Source organism: Mastigoproctus giganteus, chromosome 3 (genome assembly GCF_048544385.1).
Source record: "Mastigoproctus giganteus isolate SK-2022 chromosome 3, ASM4854438v1, whole genome shotgun sequence".
In the NCBI taxonomy this organism is placed as follows: Eukaryota; Metazoa; Arthropoda; class Arachnida; order Uropygi; family Thelyphonidae; genus Mastigoproctus; species Mastigoproctus giganteus.
This window is the reverse complement of record NC_143577.1, coordinates 45,591,299-45,610,305: the sequence shown is the minus strand read 5'-3', so window position 1 is coordinate 45,610,305 and position 19,007 is coordinate 45,591,299. Positions and strand designations below refer to the sequence as shown.

The 19,007-nt window shown below is 37.1% G+C and overlaps 1 protein-coding gene across 1 annotated transcript in view; it reads left to right on the top strand.

Annotated features, from left to right (window-relative positions):
* The first annotated feature begins 1,217 nt into the window (after positions 1-1,217).
* Hn (phenylalanine hydroxylase) overlaps positions 1,218-19,007 on the top strand; it is a 57,420-nt gene continuing 39,630 nt past the window's right edge. Inside the window, exon 1 of the mRNA XM_090370517.1 lies at positions 1,218-1,326. Coding sequence (XP_090226643.1) covers positions 1,270-1,326 — 57 coding nt within the window. The 5' untranslated portion in view covers positions 1,218-1,269. The remainder of the gene's footprint in view (positions 1,327-19,007) is intronic.

Genomic DNA, 19,007 nt, shown 5'->3' with positions numbered 1-19,007 from the left:
TTGGTATTTCTTTTGGCCTAGGGGTGCCGTGACAAAATTACTGAGACACTAAGGGCGCCGTGAACCGAGAAAGTTTGGGAACCTCTGGTATAAAAGTGAATTTTCAAAATACAGTTGATTTTCATGACTTTCATGTTAATGTAAAGTGTTACTTAACACTTTACATTAAATAGTTAATAAATGAAGAGATCATAGTCTCGTACTTGATGTGCAATTAACCAGTAGGAATAGAACCCTAATTTTTTCCTGGTGCGCAATTCAGCGCACCCAAACAAAGCAACTTCTACACTGATATTTCTGGTGTTTGGGTCTATCTTCTTATGACTGCATAAATAAAGTATCCATGTAGATTGGAAAGGTCATTTTCAACTCTAAAAATAATTCAATCTAGTTAGATTTTTCTAACCCTGTACCCAATCATATTAAGGTTTCTATTATTGGGTCTATAAACATTTCGTAATATAAAATCCCATGTAAAATAAAACGAAATCAAGGCTTTAACTTGGTAGCTAAATCCAGATTAGTGTCACTGAGTAATGGAACTTTTATTTTAGTTTTTGAAATTTTTTTTCTTTCATAATTTAAAAAAAACAACAGACTGATCCCCATCGGATCTCCAAACAACTTTCCAAGCATTAACTTTTCCATATCATAAAAAACATTTATGTTATCTTGAAGAATATCAAAGCTATTAAGTTTCGCACCTTAAATAAAATGATTGGGAATGTTACTTTAAAACTGTAAACTTGTATGATACGATAAAATAAACAAGAAACAAAAAAAAAAAAAAAAAAAAAAAGAAAGAAAAAGAAAAGAAAAAAAAAAAGAAAGACGACTCGAGCCAGAAAATTCTGGAATAAACCGGACTTTCAAAGAGCCATTTTGAAATTATTGGACAAAAGCAGTTAAACTTTTAAAAGAAAACGTGGGGCATTGTTTTGTTTACCTTCTGTTCATATTTATCACATTAATGTAAATCATATGATTAGGTTGCAACCGGTCACCGGTCGAGTGTTTCTCCTAATGTCCTGATTTATCACTTTCATTGGCTGGAATCCAATCAGTACCCACAAAATTGATAACACCCGCCGGCTGATCGATAACTGGAAGCAACCTCATTTGAGGTTGGCGATTCACTGATAATAGGTTCCTCGTGTGCCAAGGCCGCAGTCTGAAGGCAGAAGGGGGTCAAGAAAGAAACGAAACAGAAGAATAATAAGAAGAAAATATACAAGTGTAAGAAATCTTCGGTGAGGGTTACCTGACCAGATGGATACAGCTATACAAGACGAAGATTTCGGAATGTTTAACAATGAAGATAATATCGTAAGTACCTCTGCACTGTTTTGATCTTTTCCTCGTTTGTGCCCCGACTCGTCAGTTGGGATATAAAAGAATGAAATCTCCAGTTTAAGTTTCATTTTCAGTTACGATTCAACAACAAAACAAATTAGAACAAGTATTTATGAATTATTCTCTTCTTTTTAATTTTTTTTTAAATAAGAAAAATGGCATCCTCGATTTAATGTGCCTCTAGCTTGGAGGGAAGAATGTTGATTGCATTCTTTTAGGGAATATAATTAATCAGCGTCCCTCTGTATAGGGATGCAAGGACAGAAATAGCCAATGGTGATGTTCATTTTTGCGGTTAACTACGAAAAGAGTTTTCTCTTTTTTCTTTTTTCTTTTTTTTTTTCGTTTATTTTATCTGGTGAGTTTCAGATAAAATAGAATTTAGAAAATTCTGAAATAGAATTTAGATATTCTAAAATGTAATTTTAGATAATTTATTTTCTAAATAGAATTTAGAAAATAAATGATCTATAGAGCAGCATTTTTTATTTGTTTTGAGTATTTAAAATTCTAAATGATACTTCTATGAATCTTAACTTGTCAAGATTAACTTGAATCTTAACTTAAATTGTCAAGTTAAGATTACATACATATCACGTGTCACTTTTTTAAAAAATGCGGGAAGTGATATTTAAAACTTGTAAATCTCTCGATACTTTTTAAGATTGTAAAATCTCCAAGAGATTTTATTTATATTTTACTTTAATTTATATTATGCTATACGATTTAAAAATCAAAATTCTGTCTGTTACTTGATTTATCAACAGATAGAGCATGGAGCATGCTCTATCTATCGTCACATAGAGCATGTACTGCCTTTCATATCTGTTGGTTTGAATAGAAAATTAAAAATGGAATATCATAATTTTATCAATCTTTATAAACAAAATAATAGCGTACAGATCCTAACCACAATTAAAGAGTTTATATTTAGGAGTTAATTTATATTAATGTCTTCTTTTTGGGGGAGGGAACCAAAGTAGGAAGAGAGGATCAACATGAGGTAATGTCGGAGACTTTTTTCCCCTTGTCTTCGACTGTTAAAATTTTGCTTAGATATCTTACTTGCTGTGAGACTTGTCTCCTAGCTCTTTCAGGGATCATTCCTAAATTAAGCAACGCAACTCTGTGAACAATTCCCACAATTTTACGTAACGAAATACTCTAGTTCAAATTACAGTACATTATTTTTTTTATGAGGAAACATTAATGCGACTGCTTCCCCACCCGTAACGCATTGTAACATTTTATCTATCCTCCCTCTCTTTTTGTTGAGTAAATAAATAATAAAGTTTTTACTTTAATAATCAGCAATTCCAATAGAGAAAGTTTGAAAACTTTTAATAAGGATGCAGTAATACGAATTTCATAAAGAAATCAATCCAATAAAAACATTACAGTTTTGATCCTTGATTAATAACTTATTCTGCTTTGACTATCATACCATTTCTCAATATGCGACTGATCTTGTAAAAGATGGGTGCCTTCATCTACACTTACAAACCAAAGAGGATTACAACTGAGCATTGAAGTTTTGGGAAATTTTTTATCGTTAATGCCGAGTTCAGTGAGACCAGATAATACTTTGGTTGAAATTCGGGTTTCTTTAGCAACATTGAGTTGTCTTCTGTATTTCGGAATAAACTATTCTTACCAGACCGTAAAGGTAAGCAGGGACATTTCTTTAATCCTTTGAATCTTATTTTCCTGCTACTGCAAGAATAGCAGAGAATCATACCAAGTGTGAACAAGAATATAACCATACTTGGCATGCTGAAGAAGTTGTGACCAACTATGCCAAAATCATTGGTGTTTAATCCGACTTCATGAGAAGAAACGCCATAGCACAATGATCCATTACAGATGAAGTCATAGCAATTATGGTGATATGGCTGATGCAGTCGGTAGATATGGAAATGCTTGCTTATGTTGAGTTTTCGTCCAGCTTGTCGACCAACTACCAAGAAAAATCGTCTGTGATACGGTTTGAAACCGTATGTGTCCTTTCACATTTTATCGGAATAAGGATTTTGCCAAAATCTTTGTTCAGTATTTCTTCTGTTAAAGCGGGAGCTGATGTCAGAATATCCATTAGGGCATTCAATTTATCGTCGATATTAGGAAGAGGTGTTTTGATCTGTTGAAGAGCGAACAGTGAATCAGCCCTGGCACCAAAGCCGATTTCTTCTCCAATTAGACAACTACTTGCGTTATGGGCCAATGAGCTGCTGTTCGAGTGGTATGCACGGGAATGGGGTCCTCCAAGCAGCAAAGTCACGACGAAATGTGTAAAATGCAGTAACGACCCAATGAAACCTCCACCTCGTCTTCCTAATTCTAAATTCACATGACTATAGTTCTCGTTTAGTGGCGTGTCCAAATCCGTTTCATTGGACTGTGCTGCCATAACCTTCTGAATACAATAAATGAAGACATGCTTTGCCATCATGAATTTTTCAGTTTCAAAATATTATAATCCGCCCTCGCATTCTAATTTCCCATCTCCTATTTACTTCAAAGCTGTCGAAAGGTTTCGAAGTTCTACTTTTAATAAATTGTATGAGTAACTCTGAATATCCCTAGCTAATACAAGAATTTCAAATATGTAATAAATAAATAATAATACTCTGGAAGCAGGATAGCTTCCAGAGTATTACTCCTTCCCTCTGTACTTCACAGAGGGAAGGAGACACTAGGAGTAAAATATTGACATTCATATCTACGAGCATGACAGGATGGCACAAACCTTTTAATGAACAGAATACATTCTCCGAGGCCGAGATCAAGTTCTCCACCACTGTATTCTTCCACCGGCATTGGATCCATAATATATTTTTATTCACTGACGCACAATCAAATATCTACATGACCACAAAAATAAAAGATTTAGCAGTTTCTCGGGGATTCCAAAGTGGACATATTTCCTGGTTTCGTTTTGCTAAGGCTGGCCATGAAAGTCAATGACAAACTCCTATTACAAAGAAGAAAAATTTGTGTTTAATTTCTTAAAGAATTTCAGATTATTCTCAGGCGTTTCATGGTACTTCCTATACCACTTTTTCAGTGACTGGACAGCATAACTGGTAAATTATGATGATATGATTTACCTAAAGTTGCTAATTTTAATTGCAAATTATTACTCGTTAATTTGATTACACATTTCTTATTTGTTAAGGTTAACGTTTAGTCTTGAATTAGTTAACAAATAGCTGTTAGCAAACATCAGGCAAGGAATTAAGTTTTACCAGTTTTAAATGATTTTACAGTTCAATTGGTTAATAAGATTAATATTACTGGTCGGCATAAATTTCCTCCCTGAAGTAATTTCCAGAGATTCTCCTAGGAAATATGTTCTCCTAGGAAATATATTCTCCTAGGAAATATGTTTAAAAGGTTCTTATCACCTTCAGATTTCAAATATTATAGGTTAATGACCGAAAACCAAACCCGTAGTTGGTTTAATCATTTTTCCCATGTATTTATTTTTTTCTAGAACATTAGGGTGCTTTCTTCAACATTCTAGAATGTTCTGGAACTTGCGGAAGTAAGGCCGGGGTGGTTCTGAAAGGTTCTAGAACTTTCGACGACTTCTCTAGAAACATTGTGTCTTCTAGAAACTTTGCTACCGGTATATATATGAGTGGGTTCCTCACCAAGCAAGCATTTCCGTATTTCAAAAAGTGAATCTGTTTCAGAGAGTGAATGGTTTGCCAAGTGTTTTAGTGAATTAGTGTTTGTAAACAATTAGCGTTGTATGCATTAGTGTAAATCGTGAACTGTTTTTAAATTAGAAATAAAAATTTACAATTTCTTAATTGTATTCTTATGTGCACGTACCTCAATCGTACATGAAATATGTCGCGTTCTTGCCGAAATAAGCCTAATAGCTTTTGCTACATTTGCTGAAAAGTGGTATTAAAATCGCAGCGGAAGTCACTGTCCCAACTTGTAAGAAAAGACTATGAACTCTATTTTGGATGTAAGGTCGGAGATCAAGATACAGTATGGGCTCCAAAGATTTCCTGTGGCTCATGTTCAAGGACATTAACAGGCTGGCTTATAGAAGTAGTCATAAATCGATGCCGTTTGCTGTTCCGGTGACATGGCGGGAACCTCGAGACCTCATAAACGATTGTTACTTTTGCATGACCATTATTTTTGGTTTTTCTGGGAAATTCAAGCATAAAGTAGAGTATCCCAACATACTTTCTGCTCTAAGGCCGTTTCTTTACCATGATACAGTGCCAAAGCTACCAGAAACTTATGGGCGCTGGCAGGATATTTTGCAAGGTGGGGTGCATGTGGGAATAAATTTTTTGTTCACCAAATTTTCGAATACATGCACGGTCGAGCCACCGTTGAATGTAGAATTTTTTTGTAAAATTTTTATTGTTTTAATGTTTCAATAAATTAATGAAAATATTAAAAATTGTGTATTACTTCGAAATCCAAAGGTGGTACGTTTGCACCACCTTGCCAGCGCTCATATCCTTGACCCTGATTCAGGATCCGAAAAAGAGGCGCTCCAGAAGATGCAGAACCCAGAACGAGTATAGATCGACTTTTCAACTCTTGATACTGCAAAGCCGCATCAAATCACGCAGACAGAATTGAACGATTTGGTCATTTCTGACCAAATCGTTCAAAACCAAGGCTCCGGATCACGGTTTCAGCAGTGGAATCTTCTTGCAAACTGTCAAGGTGTCTTTTTATAGTAAGAAGCAATCTAACATAACGACCTATTAATCCATGGATGGTGCTTTGGCTTATATTTTACCAATGTTATTAAATCCGTGGATGGTGCTTTAGTTTATTGTAACAGTGTGCAGGAATTGATGAAAGAGTTAATCCTTAATGTTAATGGAGCACGTCCCATTAGCAGTGGAGGCTTTTTATTGATTCATCCAAGGTCAGTTTGAAAGCAGTTTTACTCCATAATGGAAATAAGTATCCATCTATACCATTGACCCATGCAGTTAACATAGCCCTAGGTAGCACAGTTGATGGGATCCCTACACCGGGTGAAAAAGATCCGAGTTCGAATCCCTTCAATGATAGGAATTTTTATGTCTTTTTCACAACTTGGCTGGGTTAGTCGGTCTCAGATGAGGGTAGCATGGTTTTTCTACGGAAACTCGTGTTTTTCGTCCATAAACAGAAAATCGACCTCAGAACACACGCAATTTGCAAACAATATACGCGGAGCAACATGGCCTTAGTTTCCGATGCTCCTAAAACAACAACAGTTCACATGAAGGAAATGTACGAGAATCTACAGGGTTCTTTTGCAAAAAATATGCTATCAAGAATACAAATGGAATATCTGTGCCGACTTAAAAGTGGTAGCTTTGCTGACTGGGTTGCAAAGTGGATACACCAAATCTGCTGCTTTTTATGCGAGTGGGACAGCCGAGAGAATGATTGCGACTACAGGGTAAAAAAATGGTCATACCTGTCAGAAACCACACTAGGCCAGAAACATGTAGCAAATCCTTCTTTCGTGGATAAGTCAAAAATCTATTTATCTCCATTGCACATCAAGCTAGGTTTGATAAAAATATTTGTGAAAGTGATGAACAAAAAAGAAGGATATTCCTGTTTGAGGCGACAGTTTCCTCGAATCAGTGAGGTCAAGATAAAAGAGGGAATTTCTGTGGGTCCTCAACTCAAACTGCTATTCCAAGACAAGGAATTCACTAAAAAATTAAATGCTACAGAAATACGAGTCTGGAAGGCATTCGAAAATGTCTGTAGGAACTTTTTAGTGAGAAATGAGAAATCACAAAATTACAATAAATTGTGGATGAGCTAATTTTAGCGTACAGAATGTTGGGATGTAACATGTCGTTAAAACTTAATTTCCTACATTCCCATTTAGACTTTTTTCATGAAAACGTGGGAGCGGTCTCCGACGAATATGGTGAAAAGTTTCACGTGGAAAAAAGATACCAGGAAAAATGGAGTCCAAATATGTTGGCAGAATACTTTCTGGAATCTCGTACGGGAGACACCAATGGACGATTATAAAAGGCAAAAAAACAACAAAATAAGTGTTTTATTATCAGATAAACATTTTTGTAAATAGAATAAGGTTAATAGACTCATTGTTCCATATTTAACACTGTAACATTTTCTTAAAATATATGAAATCTTTTCTACTAGAAGCTTAGTTTTTCACTTTAATCCCTTCTCTCTTAAAATTAGTGCGTGTTGCAGCAATATGGTTGCCATATTTAAATTGAGCCACGTCAAATCTACAAGAATCACTCTGAATTTTAACACCGAGCGAAAATAATGTTGTTTTTTTTGCCGACCAGTGTAATCCGTTTTGGATTCCCAAAAATCTGGTCATCTTACAGACCGTATTCTCAAGTATTTGTATTAATTTGTATTATTACTATATTTAATTGAGTAATGATTGGTGGCAGGAGATGTATCCAAAATACGTTGTTTCCAACAGTGCTCAATTTTGTGGCTTTGTTCCTTAATCAAGATCTGTGAAAAGAAACGGGAAATAAAAGTTCCTTTTCGCCTGTCTTGCTCTTCCGCATTTTTTTGCTTCTCTTGGCACGTGTTTATTCTACTGCCCTCACCTTATCTAGCGTCTCGCCTACGTCAGCGATGAGGCGATGGATACTTTATCTCTCTCTCTTTCGCACTGTGATTTCTGAAAAATACGACATGCGAGAACTTTTGAAAGGAACTTTCAGCATGCTAATCAGTGTTTGTATTACAGCTATAGTTAACATTTATCTACCATCAAGAGCAGTTAAATTCTGTGATCGCACACAAACAGTAGCTATTACATAGTAAGGCCATCTTCCTCTTTTTTTTTTATTTATAATTTTTACTTTCTTCTGATTACTTTTCGGGAAAATAAATTCAGCTCAATTACTTTTCTAAAAAGAAAAATAATAAATAAATAAATTACAGAAAAACTCAATAATTCTGAATCATTTGTATGTTATTGGGTTGCAGACGCCCTGGGAGTTTAGTTTTCCCAGGTATCTGCAACAAAGGATAAAAACTTTAAAAGAATAAAAATAAATAAATATTGGTATTAACGGCCCAGGCATGCGTTGATAACCGTGAGTAGAAGTTTGTTCTGGGACCGATCTGCATGTGCGAGCTGTCCCGGTTTTTCCCGGAATAATTTGAGGGGGGAACCTTACTCCCTCCGCCTGAGATCGGCTAATTACAGCTTCCATTGAAGAGGACTTTAGAAATTCCTCCAGTCTGAGAAGGGGAATCGAACTCAGACTTTTCCAAACAAGTGAAACCACTATACCGTCAGGGATGAGGACTAGGTAACAATATACAGTATGTGGATAGCGTGAGTAAGAGGCTCTTAACCTTTTCACTAATATAATCCCCTAAAATGATAAATGAATTTGCGCGACCTTCGTCCCCATAAATAAAAATAATGATTTCATTTGAGTAGCAGGACATGAAATACTTTTGATAATTAAATTTTAATTTATATACTAAATAAGATATTAAATAAATGATAGAACCTTACAACTTTATAAAATAACAAGAACTATATTTAAAACCTGAGGGAAAATAAAAAAAATTGTGACTCTCCTCTTCTATTTTTTTTGTTTGGTGGGGGAGGATCGCGACTTGCAGTTTGAGAACGCCTGGCTTATGTGGTATTTATGAAAAAAATAATAATAATAAAAATAATAATAATAAATTTGGGATGGCTCTAAAAATCTTTTTTAAAAGAGATAAATATAAAATTTCATGAAAATCTGTCCAGTCGGAGTCGAGTTCTTTCATACGCCATGGTGAAGACAATAGACGCTTTACTTACACTGGTGTGCAAAACTTAAGGACCAACACCATTTCTAAAGGTTACAACCACATTATCTTTACTTAAAGTACTCTTTACTGATGAGAGTAGATTCAGTTTCAGCAGCGATTCTGGAGGCCAGCTAATCTGGAGAGAGGTTGGCACACGGTATCACCCCGCAAACATCACTGAAAGGGATCGATATGGCGGTCGAGGTGTTCTCGTCTGGGGAGGCGTTATCTTGGATGGACGTACACAACTCCAGATACTGGAAGGCGGTACTGTAACCGGTACACGCTACTGTACTGAAAATCTGTCCAGTCGGAGTCGAGTTCTTTCATACGCCATGTGCGTCTGTTCCGAGGTGCCATTGGCTCCGAGTTCGTGTTTATGGATGATAACGCCACACCCCATCACACTGCAGCTGTTGATATGCTTTTGGAAAGTGAGGGCATTGTTCGTATGGATTGGCCTGCCCGTTCCCGCCGATCTAAACCCCATCGAACATATGGGACGCTCTGGGGAGACGCCTAGTGGCACACCCACACCCACCAGAAAATGTTCGCCAGCTGAAGATGGCGCTGACAGAGGAATGGACGATGTTACCGCAAGAACTTATCAACAACATTGTTCTAAGTATGGACAGGCGGAGCAAATCTGCATCAACATTAGGGTATAGCCATATCTCCTACTGAGGACCACCTCTTCTCTTTGTTCCATCTTTGGCAGTGATACATCTGTATCATGGCAGCCAGTGCTATGTTGCCATTTTTGAATAAAGTCCCTCTGTACCGTTTTGTTTTCGTTGTTGTGTCGGTGTTGTTTCCTTCATCATTTCTGTACCTCGCGAGGTTCCTTTGGTATGTTTTTTCCATATCCAGGTCACTCCTATGAGAAGCTACAGGTGAAAACCTGACTGGTCCTTAAATTTTGCACACTAGTGTATATGTGAACGCTCCTATAAACGATGCGTTTAATATAATTCTTTTGGTTGCATCTCCGTCTCCGATTACTTTATTTTTTGTATGAAGCCACATTTGATTGAATGATATGAAACCTGACTATCGATATCCTTGACCTTGAATTCGGAAGATTATAATGTTATCAGAAGATGAAATAGGAGACTGAAAATGGCAAACACAGCAACCTGTAGTGCGATGAAATTGCCATCTGGTGGCAGTGTGCTACTGCAACAGGATCTAGAAAATTTGGGCAGATGGACTGAGAAGTGCAACGAAGTTTAACCTTGACAAATGCAAAGTTGCATATGGGTAGAAGTAACCCCAGAGAAATGTACCAACTGTGTGGTACTACACTTAAGGTGGTAGAAAATGAAAAAGACCTGGGAGTAATTGTGCAGTCAGATATGAAGTTTTCTGAGCAATGCAGACAGGCTGCCAGGGCAGGTCATGGGGTTTTGTCAATGATATATAGGAATTTTGCTAGCAGGGAAAAGGAGGTGATTGTCCCTCTGTATAAGGCAATGGTCAGGCCACGCTTGAGTACTGCGTACAGATCTGGAGGCCTGATTTTAGGAAGGATGTAGATTTGCTTGAGCGTGTACAGAGAAGGGCAACAAGATTGGTGAGGGGAATGAAGGGATCCTCTTACCAAGAGAGGCTTAAGTTCTGCAAATTGCAGTGGCTGGAGACTAGGCACATGCGCGGTGATCTGACTGAGGTGTATAAGGCCTTGAATGGGTTGAGCACGCTGAATTCTGATGGGATCCTTCCACTTGTTCAGATTACGAACCTAAGGGGGCATAAAATCAAATTAAGAAAAGACAGATGTAAAATAGATGTGCGGAAATTTGCATTTAGCCAGCGGGTGGTTAGTTGCTGGAACAAACTTCCATCTCGTTGCGGAAGTTGATAGGTTAAATAAATTTAAGGAGGAACTGGACAAACATTTAGAGGGAATGGTTGTGTGAATTTTTTTTTTTTTTTGGCTGATGCTGCATAAGCTCATACACTTGCTTTCTTGCATCACATGCCACTACTACTACTACTACTTCCTAGACAAGGGGGAAGGAACAAATACCTGTGTTATGAAAGTCCGTACGATATTCTAGTAAAGCGTACAAATTTTTAAAATTTAGGGGCTAGTTTACCCCCAACTTTTGTCGCATGGCTATAACCGTTATCAATGTTAATGTTAGCTGTTAAATGTTATCCCCAACAGAATCCGCATATGCTTTAGGCTGGTGTTTCTGGTAGGACTTGTAGCCCTAGGGATACGAAGAGAAAGTCCGAGATCTCTTTCTGTAACTGTTTAAAGAGAAAATACATGCCTTAAATTTCATAATCCAATTCAAATTTTTAAAGGCAAGGGGTGCGATAGTCAAAACACTTATTTTGCTTAGAAATGTGAAAAACGGGACCAACTGCCCTCAAGAAAAGAAACGTTGGAAATATGTCATTTGTGCTAGTTTATGTCTCAATGCCTTTGAAAATTATGAGATAATCGGTAGCACATTAAAAGGCTTAAGTCATTTTATACAGGGGATAGCAAGTGATGACATAAAAAGAGTACTTGTCTTAGAGAATGAAAGGAGAAAATAGCAGGAACAAAAAGGAAAATACAATTTCAAAAAGCACCACAAAAAAATTAAGGACGGTCAAAGAAATCACAAATTTGTGTAGCTGCGTGTAAATTTGGGGCCAATGGTATGACTTAATTTGCTCAATGTGTTAGGAAATATCAATTCAAAGGGATAAACGTTTTCTTAGCATGGCTGCACCCATTATTATTATTATTATTCGTTTATTTATTTATCTCCTTACCTTTCGGCCTATGTAGGGGTAAAGCACTGGAACTTTGCCAGGAGTATGCTATTTTTTTTTTTTTTGCTTTCAATGTTGTTGTTTGGTTTTTAGGAGCATTAGCAACTAAGGCCATATTGCTCCAGGATATGCGGTGGTCATTCCTTAACCTTTCCGCATCCTCCGTATTTGGTGGTGACGGGCTCGAACCCCGGTCTAATCAAGAAGCGTGTGCTACGCACTGCTGCTCCTTCCCACCTGGCTACGGAGGCGTCTTTTGCTTTCAATGGATTGGTAATATTCTTGAGTGCGATTCCAGTAGCTGTAATCTTTGTAAAATGCGTAGGAATTTAGCGAGAATATTATAGAGACTAATTGTGCTAAATGGGAATATGTTCTTGAGACATACTAAATTGTTGACAGTAGGGCGGAGTAGAAATCTTGTGCGGCCTTGTTCTTGGTCCTCCAAGTTTGGACACCTAGTGATATTTGTAATCGAGGAGCGTATATCGTCCCTGTGGTGGGTTTTGCTAGCAGGTGGATATTTGCAGCTGTAATTTGCATTTTCCATGGTGTTAGGCAGAAGCTGGAGTGGAGAATCGATCTTGAGATCGTGAACGGTCGTCAATTTAATCAGTTGACTCCATTTCCGGATCCAGTATTCAAGCCCATAGTATCTTCTGAGCTGTGACTGTAGAGCTGAGGACCAATTAACGGTGTCATTAGTTTGGGGTTCCTTCCCCCTACTAGTTCCTTCCTAATCTCTCAGATCGGTGTGTAAGTCTTGGCCTTCCTTCTGTCAAACTGCCATCCAAAAGTCACTCCTTCGTCTTACATAAGGCCCAGGGAAGGAACTTTCTCCACTAGGATGCCGTCTATTTGGATAGCAATGTTGTTGTTTTTCCCCCTTTTTTTTAAGTCTGGAGTTAGTCCAGAGATGTTGAAAAGAACTGCTTTTGTAGAGGTGGCGTATGCTTAAATAGAAGTGTAAGAATATTTACCGAAGCAAATACGCTTACAGCTCTTCTATTCGAGTGTATTTCATCTCTGCAAAATATAACTTTTGCAGGGAAAAAAAATTGCCTGTAGCCCTGTACACCTATATTCACCCTTATCATACTCTTCTCACAGCCAGAAGGAATAGAAAACCCCATAACAACAACAAACAGAAGGTTGTAGTTGGGTTTTAGGAACATCAGCGACTAAGGCCATATTGCTCCATATATACCAGTCTGTAAATTGCGTGTGTTCTGTGGGCGATGTTCTGTTTTCTGGACGAAAAACCAAAGTTTCCGGAAGAAAAAAACCATGCTACCTTCGCCTGAGACCGACTAACTCAGCCACGTTGTGAAAAAGGCCCATAAAAATTCCCCACGTCATCGACGGGACTCGAACTCAGGTCTTTTCGTCGGGAGGCGGACAGACAACGTGAAAGAATGGGCTACACGCGGCCCAGGGGATGGACACCCCCTGCTTTACTTCTTAGATTCTAACTTTTATGTTGTAATTTTTATTTAATAAAACGAATGAATATGTAGTAATTGCTAAAATTTTTGGAGGTCAGCTGCTAAAGGTACTTGCCAATTATTTTTACATTTTCTCGAGAAATATCCATCGAAAAAAGTTCGAATTTACTGTTCGAAAGTTCGTGTGCAGCATACTCTATATATGCTCTAGTTTGGATTCCATAATTAGTAGTAGTAGTAGTGGCATGTGATGCAAGAAAGCAAGTGTATGAGCTTATGCAGCATCAGTCAAAAAAAAAAAAAAAAAAATTACAAAACAATCCCCTCTAAATGTTGGTCCAGTTCCTCCTTAAATTTATTTAACCTATCAACTTCCACGACAGATGGAAGTTTGTTCCAGCAATTAACCACCCGCTGGCTATAGGCAAATTTTCGTACATCTATTCTACATCTGTCCTTCCTCAATTTCAATTTATGCCCCCTTAGGTTCGTAATCTGAACAAGTAGATCTACCATTACCATCTCAAAAATTTCATTGCACAAGGTGCACAAATCGAGCGATGACTGTATATTTAAAATTCGTCGTGATTGACCGAAATTAAGTCCGCAATAGACTGGTAGATCGCGATCGACTCGTTGGCCACCCCTGATCTGTATCAACTGGATGCACTTCTTTTGATTTTATGTTTTTCTTAATTAATAGCATATCATCTCCTCCCTTCCTATCCTTTCTGTTCACACTGTACTCCCCAAATTCCAGTTCTGCATTCCTTATATCTGTGTGACACCACGTCTCTGCTATCCCAACAATATCCGCCTTTGATGTCTTGATCAACACTTCAAATTCATCAAATTTATTTACTATACTTCTAGCATTGGTATTTATGCAAGTATACATGTACCTATTCTTATTATTAGTTACCCTAACACAGGCCTCCGTAGCCAGGTGGGCAGGAGCAGCAGTGCGTAGCACACGCTTCTTGATTAGACCGGAGTTCGAGCCCGTGACCACCAAATACGGAGGATACGGAAAGGTCAGGGAATGACCACCGTATATCCCCGGAGCAATATGGCCTTAGTTGCTAATGCTCCTAAAAACGAAATAACAACAACAGCCTCTGTAGTCGAGTGGTCAGGAGCGGGAGTGCAATAGCACATGCTCTTTGAGTAGACCGGGGTTCAAGCCCCTGACTGCTAAATACGGTCGATCTGCCAACCCGCACTGGACCAGCGTGGAAGATTATGGTCCATTTCTGTCAGCATGAATTGTTGAGGAGGCTTCCATCCTGCAATGGGTTGATAATGGCTGCAGTTTACCTTTTTTTTTTTACCCTAACACATCCCATATACCCACCTGTTTCACGATGACTGCCATCAGTTCCTGAAAACCCCAACACCCTTCGCTCCAGGCCGCTGCTTATTCTAATAGAAGTAGTGCAAGAATCACCTACACCTCTGCCTGCGGCTACTTTTAACCTTTTAGTCTGTGAATCCCTCCAAGCTAGTAGTTTTTCGACCCACCTAACACTGCCCCTGACTCGATAGCATCAGCAAATATTCTTGCACCCTTTCTATTTAAGTGTATCCTATCCCTGTAGAAGTAGTCTCTCCTGTTAACAAGCACAGACCAAGCTGAAAAAAAATTTAACCCTTGAGCCTTGCACATTTCCTCCAGGGCCGAATTGATTGACAAGGCTCTCACCATGCACTCCCTCCTATCGTGTCTGGCAGAATTGCAGACACTTTCAAATTTAAAAATATTTGTTTCATAAATATTTTTATTCAATTTACCTTCTCAAATTATGATCATGAAATATTGAAAAAACTTCGATTATTTTGAATTTTCCATAAAAAATTGCATTTTATTTTATTTATTTTTTCTTAAATTTATTTATTTTTTTTTTAAATTTTTACTTTAATGCATTGTGCTTTTCAGTACTCCGAAATTAAATTTATAATGAACTGTTAGCGGGTTTTGCTTTTTAAAGTTATCACTAGGTTACATGCAAAGCATTTCTGCGCTGCCAAGTGTTCTGATAAGGGTATCACGCCTCAGGTGAGTCCTGTGTTTGACCCTGTCTATGATCCGGGCATATGAACTTTGCCAATCCCACTGTTCTGCTGAGTTTGATTGGTGAAAGAGAAGAGGAGAGGGGGAAAACATATTTATAATCAATATTCAATGTAAACACTAATAAGATTAATTTCTTAGAAAGGAGCATTACGTTTTAGAATGAATTCTCTGCGATTATCTTTTTTAATCTTGTTTCAAATGCCACCCTTAATCCGATATCTTCAGAAGCCTATTAATCTTTTTTTCTAATAACACTTAAGAGCATGCATAGATTAAACGTTTAATGTGTATAGTAAGTAGAAAAATACAGGCAACACCATGTGAACACACGCATATTTTTTTTTTTTTTTTTTTTTTTGCCAACAACGCCAATATCTGTGAATGAAGATTACAATCATATCAAAACACAGAAATCCACACAAAATTTTAATTTATTTTTCCATCTTGCGTTCGGAACGAATTTGAGCAGTCTCTCCTGAGTTTAATTCAAATCATTTCACGTTGGTACATCCATTTAATTAAATTAAAGGGAAGTTTTCATCATCACAATCAACATATTTTTAATATAGTATATAGAAGTAACTGACTTAAAATTCTTTAACTTGAATCGTGTTAGTCCCTGGTATTGTACTGTAATGCAAATCTCAACGGACACATACCCAATGGTTTTCAATAAAGATATTCTTTCTTTATACGAACTATATTCATTTACCTTGCATTTCGAGAATTCAAACCGTTTAAAAGGAAAAGACAAAAGGAATGGCTTTAATCTAGGAGAGTCCAGGGTATTCTTATTTTGTTGTATTTTATTTTTTGTGCGTCTTATTCTGGTCGTATTTTGGCATATACAACGCCAAACGAAAACAAAAGCTCAGCAGGTTTGCTATTTGCTGCCAAACGGTGGCAAATGAAGGGTTTTGAATAATAACGAAAATGCTACTAATTGTTTTCGTAATATTGTAAGCATTTCTTCCCCCCCCCCGCCAAATCTCGTTTTTCATTGTTTATCGATAAACAGTCGATCTTTGTTTTTTAAAACTTTCAGTTTCTTGTTAGGCTTAGTTTATTTAGTAAAGCAACCACAAGGCTGTGGTAATGACGTGTTATCACCTCATCAAACTTTATTATTCTCGAAACTTGGCAATAATTACCTCACTAGATGCCATTTAGCTATAGCAGGAACTGTGTAATAACCAAAAAAGTGAGGAATTTTAGTATAAAATTAAAACATGAGTAAAAAAATGAACAAAAACTAAAGGCCCCTTGTGATCGTTTGGCCAGAGAGTAAGAGCTCATAGTAATAGAGGCATGGGATGCAAGAAAGCAAGCGTATGAACTTATGTAGCATCAGCCAAAAAAATAAAAATAAACAAATAAAAAAAATTCACACGACCATTCCCTCTAAAAGTTTGTCCAGTTTCTCCTTGAATTTATTTAACCTATCAACTTCCACAACGACAGATGGAAGTTTGTTCCAGCAATTAACCACCCGTTGGCTAAAGGCAAATTTCCGCACATCTATTTTACAGCTGTCTTTCCTCAATTTGAATTTATGTCCCCTTAGGTTCGTAATCTTAGCAAGCGGAAGAATCCCATCAGAATTCGGCGTGCTCAACCCATTCAAGGCGTTGAATGGGTTGAGCACGCTGAATCAAGCTGAATCTGACTCAACGGTAGCTTTCAGTTCTTCACGGGATGCGTCATCAAAGGACTGATCATTTGATTTAAGTTGTTTTTTTTAACCATTTTTGGACTGTGTTTGTTTGCTCTTGTATATTTTGTATATTCTCCAAATGAAGTGTATATTTTACAGGATGCCTGTTTTGCTCAGTTTATACTCATAAAATAAACATACTCGAATAACTGTAATTGCAGCCGCCATTTTTTTAGTCACTTTTCTATTTTATCGAACCTCACACTATGCTTGATAGGATTCAACTGAGTCAGTGTCACTTGTACTTACATTGACGGATACATCGTTATTTTCCACATAATTTTGGCAAAATATTAACCTTGGAAAAACCGCACGTTTTTGGCACTTAAAAATTAATTATAAGCATATGCAGTCCTAAATTTGTTATTAGATTGTTTAAGATATTAAATGAAATTTAATATTTAATTTCAATTAGTAAATTTAAATTACTAAAGGGAAATTAGAAATCATGCAAGTTGGCGCGTTAATCATAAAATCAGGACCATGAGCAGGAATGACGACACTTTCTTGATTTCTATCCCAGGAGAGTTCCATCTAGCTCGATTTCTACTGCTTTAGTGGCGCAAGTGGTGAGAAAGGTTCCAATCAATAAATGCTGTTAATATTAGCCTAACAAAAGTAAGACACGCACACCATTTGAAGGGATCATCTGAAAGAGACTTTTTATATGAATTGTTCAAATGTTGTTCATTTTTCTTATGGGAAGAGGATGCAAATGTCCCACTCTCCTCAAATCTTTTATAGATCACTAAAAATTATTCACAGTTCTATCTTTCGGATAAAAGCAAGTTCTCATTTTCAGTAAATCATTGTAATGTTTTTATCACGGCGGTCATCACTGATGAAATCTTAACTCAATTCCAAAATGCAAATTTAATGTACTGTGCATTTAAAGGTCTAAAGGTTATTCAAATTCGTGCTGTTGTGAGAATGTAAAACAGAGAACATGGACCAAAATTCTGCTGAAAGCACGCTCTAAATATCTTCACATTTTAATGGCAGGGGGACAACGCAGAGGGAGGGAGGAGTAATAACCTCTCTGAAATTTTCGTGTGGAAAACATATTTTATACCGTTATCCTTTGCTCCACTCCATCCAATCATACAAATTAAATGTCTACGTTCACCGTAGGGAAGAGAAAACACCCAAAATTATTTATTTCTAGTTTCTCACATCAAAAACTATATTTTTGATGTGAGAAACTGAAAATGCTGTTCAAATTCACTATTTGTATAATGTAAAACTTATTATAGTAAGAAGAAACATGATCCCCATGACAAAAGTGATTTCGCTGCTCGTCAAGAAAAATCTTAGTTTTTGACTTTTTATTATTATTAATAGCTATATGGTGCAAGGAAGCCTGAGGCTTATGCTGCACCAGCCAAAAAAATTCCCAAGTTACCCTGAGAGAGAGAGAGAGAGAGAGAGAGAGAGAGAGAGAGAGAGAGAGAGAGAAGTAGAAGTAGAAGGGAATCATCAAGAAAGAGAAGAATGATGATATCCAGCGCTCAGGACCCTGGGTGTACCAAGCCCATAATCACCAGATGTGAGCCCCTGGGGACTTTCTCCAGTTTAATCTTATTTGTGGTATTAACAATTGGAGAAAGGCTTTTTCACTGAGAATATTATCAGGCGATTTCAGATGTGGGTGTAGGGTCGTTTTACTTCTCTGAAATATTTCAGGTATTTCATCCCGCAAAACATCCAAATCGGACCATGTATTCATACTTCAATAAACATAATATTAAACACCTGTGCTTTGTTTTCTTGTATAATAATAAATCATTCATAAGTTGTCCATTGATTACTTAGCTTGAGAAATGGAAACCATGAACTAGAATTA